Here is a 7,897-nt window from a genome sequence, read left to right on the forward strand (position 1 = left end):
GAAGGTCCAATATGACATACCATATGCAGATTCCAGGCCTTTAAATATACATAAATGTGAAGGTACTACATGGAGGTTTTACTTGGAAGAAGAGTGAAAGGAGAATGTGATGATGATTGAAGTACCATATAAGCATGCACAAAAGAGAACAAGAATATCTATCAAAATTATTAAAAAAGGGAATGAACAAAATAGAGAAAAAGGGTAAATATAAAAGTATATGCATAAATAGAAGAATAAAATCCCTTTGTATAATTAATGTGCATTATTTTTAAATCAGATGAAACAAATTCAATGGAGCCTCTTATTATCTGTAACAACTAATATAATGTTTATAGTTTACAAAAGATCTATTCACTAATAGGCTCATTGCTCTCTAATGAGCTGAAAATTTTAGCTATGTTATTTTAAAATTGTATTTTTGCTGGCTTTCATAAAAATAACAAAGAATTTTTTAATCTATTAAATGTTCAAGATTTATTTATTAGTATGAATTCTGTACATGCATACAATGTATCTCAATCAGAATCTCCCATCACTCCTGCTAATCCTCTCTCTTTCTTTAAAACAATTTCAAAAGGATGCATTGTTCAATTTTCATATATTAAGTACTTACACCACATTTATCCTCATGCACCATTTTCATTCACCCTCCTATCCTATTGATTCCTACTCCCATAAAAGAATCTATTTTAATGTCATTCACTTTTATTGAGTATAAATTATAGCAAGGAATTGTGCAACATAATATTTAGGATAGACATATATGTTGATCTGAATAACACTCTGTTGCTTTCTTTTTCTCCATCCTTCATTCTTCCAGTGATCATGTTTTATAGAGATTTCTTATCACATTTTCATACATAAAAATGAAACATGTGCATTATTTAGCTTTTTGACCATGATTTATCTCCCATGAGATTTAAACAAGCCTCAAAATTTGAGACAATAGGATTGACCATTGTTATCCTGTTGCCTTCGGGTAAGATTTAAACGAGTCAAATAATGAGATTTTAGAATGTTTTGCAATGATTTTCAGATAAAATTTTGGAATTAGAATTGTGACAGCTTCACACACATGTATCTATTGGAGCATAGAGAATGTGACTTTTAGAAAATAGATGGTAGTATAGTTTGATGAATAATGTTCCTCTCAAATGTATGTTGATTCAGAAACAGAAACCTTGCAGATATAATCAAGAAGAGAACAAATTTGGTCAGAAAGTAACCTAAATTCAAAGATTGATGGCACTATTAGAAAGATTTGGAAAAAAACTCAGTGTGGAAACCCATGTGAGTACTGAGATAGCATTGTGAGAGATGCAGAAACCATAGGAAGAAAGGGGAATGCCCAGAGCCAACAAAATAAATGGACAATTATACATTCTTCTAGAGCCTTCAATAGGGGAGCATGCCTAGGCCAAAACTTGATTTGAACTTGTAAATACATTTACCTCTGAAAAAATGTTTTTTTGTTCTTTATAGCCACCTATTTTGGGGTGCTTCGATATTAGGAGCCCTTTGGCTGAAGAGCAAGACCACTAGAACAAAGAAGGAGGAAAAGCTACTGGAGAATATGGAAGAGAAGGTATAAGTCTGGAAAAAGAAACTTTCATATCAAAAATGTTACTCAAGTAACACTTTCCTTAAGTGGTGAGAACACATCAAACACAAATACACACATGTATGAAGAGATGTATAAAACATTCACACACCTTATTTTAAATTGTAAAAATGAATTTGTCAAAATATTAACTTTTTAAGGCAATGATAGGTACCTTAAAAAGTTATCTCAACAGTAAACTTACTAACGGTGTTTATACATGAGAATGCCACTCTTAAGGAAATACACATGCAAGAGGAACTCAATGATCTGACTCAGTTATTCACTGGGTGGAGAGAATTCATGGTAGCTCTACTGCATGTATGAATAAGAGAGCTTTGGGTTAACCACTCAGCCATGGCCCTCTTCAACCATTTCCAATGCACTAACACAAAGTCAACTCCAGTCTATACCAAAGGCACACTACATGCTGTGGCCATGCTCCCCCACCCTATACTAGTATCACCTCCCACATGATTCATGGAAAACCCGCACTGCTCCATTTTTACCCCAGACAAAACCCCGTAGACCCCCCAAACAGAACCCATACCATTACAATGATAAGCCCTCCCCATTCAAAGTGACTCCATGCCACTCAATGGTATTTCATAATAGAATACCCCCACATCACCTTTAATATTCCTTTGATGCCTCATCTGCGCTAGATATGAACTTCATGATCCCAATCACCCCCATGCTTCTTCCACACTACCTTCCACTTGACCCCTGTGGCCCCAGTGCTTCTCCCACACCACCCCTCACGTCAACCCCACATCATGCCAGCCGACCAACATGATTCCCCACTCCTCTCATGTGTATCCACGTGACTATATGGTAACCCCAAGCACCCTTATCATGACGCAAACTCCATTCGATGACTTGTAGCCATAGGTGACAGCGCGTGCCCACCTACGGCACTCAGGGTAACTGCCAACGGCCATTCCCATGGTAACCACTGTTCTCAGAGCTTCCTGATGGTCGGTCAGTCCAGATAAGGCCTCAGATGTCAGCCTCTGGAGCCTCAGGCCCAGGCGAAATGCCTCAGGCAGAAGCGTCAGGTGACCCTGCCAGTGGTGACTCTCAGCAGAACCAGACCTTGGCTCATGCCCGGCCACCTCCAGGTAATCTGGAGCCACAAGTATCTTCTGGCCTGATGGACTCCTCTGAAAACGGGACAATGTCTGTGGTCATCGACCCTCTGTCTGCTAACCTGGAGTCTGTGAGCTCTTCGCAACCTGCTGTCACCAGTGACTCTGAAAATAACCTAGAGTCAACTCCGAAGAGTAGAGGAAATACCTTCGGATCCCTTGCTATGAAGCGTATTCAGTGTGAGCTCCTGGAGTTGTCTCAAGACCCCCCGACCCTGTGCTCTGCAGGCCCAGTGGCAGAAGATATATTTCACTGGCAAGCCACCATCATAGGGCCTGAGGATAGCCCTTACCAGGGAGGAGTCTTCTTCCTCTCTATCGAGTTTCCGCATGATTACCCGTTCAAGCCACCTAAGGTCGCATTCATCACAGAAATTTACCATCCAAACATCAGCAGTACGGGGAGCATCTCTCTAGACATCCTGGGTTCTGAATGGTCACCGGCACTGACGGTCTCCAAAATATTGCTGTCCATCTGCTCCTTGCTGTGCTACCCCAACCCTGTTGATCCTTTGGTTCCTGAAATTGCGAGGATATTCCATAGCGACAGGATGACATTTAACAAAACCGCTCGGGAGTGGACGGGGAAATATGCAATGTAATATCAACCCAAAATTCCTCTGCACTAAGAGCCTAAATAAATTGTAAAATTTGAGAATTCAATTAGTTTCATGAAAATAAAGTTGGCACTTAACTAATTGGTTGTCTTTTTTATGAAGTAATGCTTCCCCATACTTCTGGGCCCAACTTACCCTTTCATATTGAGACTAATGTATGTGGAGGAATATATGGGAGAAACTAAGAAGGCATAAGAGTAGAGGGGATGGAAGTGGAAGGAAAGATAGTAAGGACCAAATAGTGGAAGGTGATGGGAAAGATTGGCAAAAATTTTGTGGGATAAAAGAGTGTATTTATTGGAAAGAGCATATAATACACTTTGTTCGTATTTACTAATAAAAACCTTTATTGATTTAGAATAAGAAAACAGATCAAGAAGAAAATAGTTCCACGAAACATTTGAAAACAACTATTTTAAAACAATTTCTTTGCTATGTAACCCAGATTTGCTTTCAAGTAGAGATCCTCTGGCTTAGGGCATGTAAATTATGGGATTGCATGCTGGCCCTCTTGGGAAAGTACTTGATGTGACAATACTTCAGGAAGGTTGAATGAAGAATACATAAAAAACCACTGGATTTATTCACAGGAATCTTTAATATTTTAAAGGGGTTTTTGATGCTTTTATTAGCATATACTGGTTTTTACCACAAGAGTCTTCATTATGGCATTTACATACATTCATATGATGTGTCAGGATCAAAAATCATCCCCTCTATCACTCTCCTGTACTTCATTCTAATACAGTTCCAATATATTTATTTTTTTGTCATTGGGCTTGAACTCATGGCCTGGGCTAGCACTCTACCACTTTGTGCCACATTATGTAATGTATATATTATATTTTAATCACAATGACTCTCTATTGCAGTTTCTCAGTACCCTGTCCTAAGACCAATGGCTCTCACCAAGATTTCTATGTCATAGTCCTCCATTTTTAATCCCTTTCCTCCCTTCCCTTATCCTAATAAATATGTAAATAATATTTAAATGTATATGTAGATATGTAGATTCCATAAATGTGTGAATGGAACATTTGGCTTTTGGAGCATTGCCTGCTTGGATTTTTTTTAATCACTTGGGCCTTGGCACTGTCTCTGAGCTTTTTGGCTCAAGACTACTGTTTTAACACTTAATTGAAAGTGCCACTTCTGTCTTTTTGGTGGTTAATTGGAGATCAAAGTCTCACCATCTATCCTGCCTAGGCTGGCTTATAACGGTGACTATCAGACACCAGATTCCTTAGCAACTAATATTATAGGCATGAGCCACTTGTGCCCAGCTGTCACGAGATTTTTAAAGGGATTCAAATTCATTAAAGATAGAAATTTCATGCAAATTTGAGGTAAATTTTATTTCACATAGATCTTTACCTGCTTTTGATATGCTTAACATTTCAATTATTAACTCATAAGAATAGTATATACTCACAAGTTCAAAGATGGCATACATATATTCATTAGGCTTTATTTAGTCACTACTTGGATAAAAGTCACTCTCCAATCAACAGAATCCAATGTATAATCTATATTAATAAAATGAAAAATGGATCTTTACTTTCCTAATATACACATAATAGAATCTCCTTAAGAGGATTCCTACATTTTTTGTAATTCAATGATAGCAACCTAGGACAATATCTTCTTATAAATCTAAGGAAAATAAATTTTTTAAAATCTCTCCTTTTTTTGTCAGTCATGGGGCTTGAACTATGAGCCTGGGCACTGTCCCTTAGCTCTTCAGGTCAAGGCTAGCATTCTACCACTTGAGTCACACCACCACTTCTGATGGTTTATTGTAGATAAGAGTCTCACAGACTTTCCTGCCCAGGCTGGCTTTAAACCACCATCTTCAGATCTCAGCCTCCCAAGTATCTAGGATTACAGGCATGAGCCACCAGTGCCTGTCCTCTTATACTCTTTTAACAAAGCCTTCTTTAGAGAAACTAACTTACTGAATTTTGGTCGCCATTGTCATGGGTAGCCTGGCATTTTATGAAAAAACTAAATGAAGTTATATGAAGTGATACTACCAATAAACTTCCTCAAGATATAAAGGAAAGATGATGCAATGAAAAGATTATTGATTACTGAAGCAGGAGAATATATTATGTCAGTATAAGCCAATGATTATGCTTTCTGTATGATAGTTTATTTAACTGCAAAATCAGAAGGTTTTAATAAAACACTAGAAATTTATTCTAAAGTTTGCACTTGCTAACCTCTATCAGTATTCTACATCTTATGCTCACTTAATTTAATTGAGAGTCCCTAGATTTCATAGGGAAATTTTTATGTCCAGTTTTTAATGCATTTTTATATTATATTTTCTGAAGTGAACTATTTTGCTTCTATACAATTGAGAACTTTATTTTACAGTACTCTAATTTTATGAAATTTCTTTTATGAAGAGGAATCTGATGACTTTAATGACTTGATAATATTAATCAAACAGCTTTTAATGATTCAGTAATACTTCTTAAAATAATTAAGGTGATGATTGTCTAGAAGACAGTGACCCAGATTTAATTCAATGGGTACTACTAGAGGAGTGACAATGTCACCTGTATGAGAAAATTATGTACTGGTCATTAGTAAAACTTCTTCAGATATACCACAACTATCTCCATTTAAAACTGTTTGCATCTCATGAAAATAGAAGCACTTTCCTAAGCATTGTATCAAATCTTCTTGAATAAAACAAAAATAGCTGGGCATTCAAAATGATATAAAAAGGTCTATTATTTAAATTAAAATGTAGCTCATAACAGAACTTTAGCTTCTGTTTTCTACCTGTAAGTGTGAACTTTAAAAATAAATGCCTAAGCGATACTAGAAAAACACTAGTTAGAAACTGAACAACATAAATATTTAAACAGCAAAATATTATACCAAGTTAATTTGTGCATAAATGCTTATACCTAGTTTTTATTAGATACATTAAAAAAGTATTTCTTGTTTATAAAACATCATATATGCCATTCATATATCATCATAAATACTATTTAGATTACATTTATATATAGTAGCAGCATTTGAACTTAAGGCCTGGACACTGTCCCTTAACTTTTTCATCCAAGGTTGGTGTGCTAGCACTGGAACCACAGTTCAGCTACTGTATTTTTTGTTGGTTAATAACAAATAAAAGTCTCACAGACTTTCCTCCTTGGATTGGCTTCTAACTTCTAATCCTCAAATGTCATTCAGCTGAGTAGGATTACAGTCAGGAGTCACAGGCAAACAGATCTCAGATTTATAGTTATAAATGATCACTCTAATGTGCAGAAACTGGGTTGCTGTGAGCCTAAATTACAGTGAGAGGTATTTAAGGAAGTTATTGAGAAATTTCAGTTGGAAAGATTGACACAAAAGTATATTAGGATATATATATATGGAAAAGAAAGAGATTACGTGGTACACAACATAGATTCTCAATGGGGAGGCAGGAAGGAATCTAGAGCCATCTTCTAGATATGTTTTCATCACAGATTCAAATGATGGATTAAAATATCCTTATAGAAAATATACTTAAATTTTGTCATGAGATTATTTTCTCCAATATTATACATATATAGAAGTGTTTATTTTTCCATTATGAGCAATGATATTACCATCTAGTGAAAACTCAGCAAGTGTCATTACATGAGATGTTTTAAAAATTAGTCTTTTACTGTAGGATATATAAAATAATCTGTGTAAAATATTAGAACAAACTCAATTTGTCACTCTACTATTTATTTCACTGAAAAAGAATTTGCTTGAATGAGAACTTAATAAATAGTAAAATTTAATATAGCTGTAAAAGAAAAGAACATTTTTAAATAAATATGTATAATAAAAGATTGCTTTTCTTTTAATGAAGATCTTAGAATTTTGAATGCATAATTATGAAAGCACTATGATAGAACTAGGCCAAGAGTTTATATAGACTAAATATTTAATATGGGTTTCTATTTTGAGTATTACCAAAACCAGAATGATTGTATATTTACTAATATTTTTCCAAAATTATTGTTTTAAATATAGTTCATATTGTCCCTGTGTATCTTCAGTTTTACTAAGAAATGTAAATATTACATTAAACTTATATGACAAAAAGAGGCACATTTACAGTTTTACAGGAAAACACAATGCTAATATTACTGCTTTGTCTTAGCCATGTGATCCTGTATGAGCTCCTTAAAATTTCTAAGATTCAAATTTGGCTCAATGTATGGCATTAAAAATGGGAAAACCAAACTTCTTCTCTATTTAGAGTACTAAAATCACTAGTTCAGACTTCTGTTCCTGGTATTTTTCATACCAGTTATCTATAAAAGCCATTCTGAATTGGTACCTAAAGATAGAGGTTGCTTTTCAAAACCCATTTCACAAAACTGGAGGGTTGTTGTGCTTCTGTGTCTCAGTTTTGGATTTGCTAGAGGGGAAATAGAAATCTTTAAACCAAAAATGTTAAACATGACTTAGTGGTCTCATGAATTTGGAATAAAAACACATTCAATTTACTGTTTAATTAAAAGAATGTGTGC

The 7,897-nt window shown here is 35.2% G+C and overlaps 1 protein-coding gene across 1 annotated transcript; it reads left to right on the plus strand.

The window, feature by feature from the left end:
- Positions 1-2,639: 2,639 nt before the first annotated feature.
- LOC105992140 (ubiquitin-conjugating enzyme E2 D4-like) lies at positions 2,640-3,353 on the plus strand. Its single transcript, XM_013024969.1, has one exon. It carries the CDS (start codon positions 2,640-2,642, stop codon positions 3,351-3,353), a length of 714 nt encoding a protein of 237 aa, XP_012880423.1.
- The last annotated feature ends 4,544 nt before the right edge of the window (positions 3,354-7,897 follow it).

The sequence above is a fragment of the Dipodomys ordii genome, unplaced genomic scaffold, assembly GCF_000151885.1.
Source record: "Dipodomys ordii isolate 6190 unplaced genomic scaffold, Dord_2.0 Scaffold80, whole genome shotgun sequence".
In the NCBI taxonomy this organism is placed as follows: domain Eukaryota; kingdom Metazoa; phylum Chordata; class Mammalia; order Rodentia; family Heteromyidae; genus Dipodomys; species Dipodomys ordii.

Bases quoted from the DNA above. Each gene is read 5' to 3' on its own strand.
- LOC105992140 (XM_013024969.1), top strand. From the start codon at position 2,640: ATGCCTCAGGCAGAAGCGTCAGGTGACCCTGCCAGTGGTGACTCTCAG.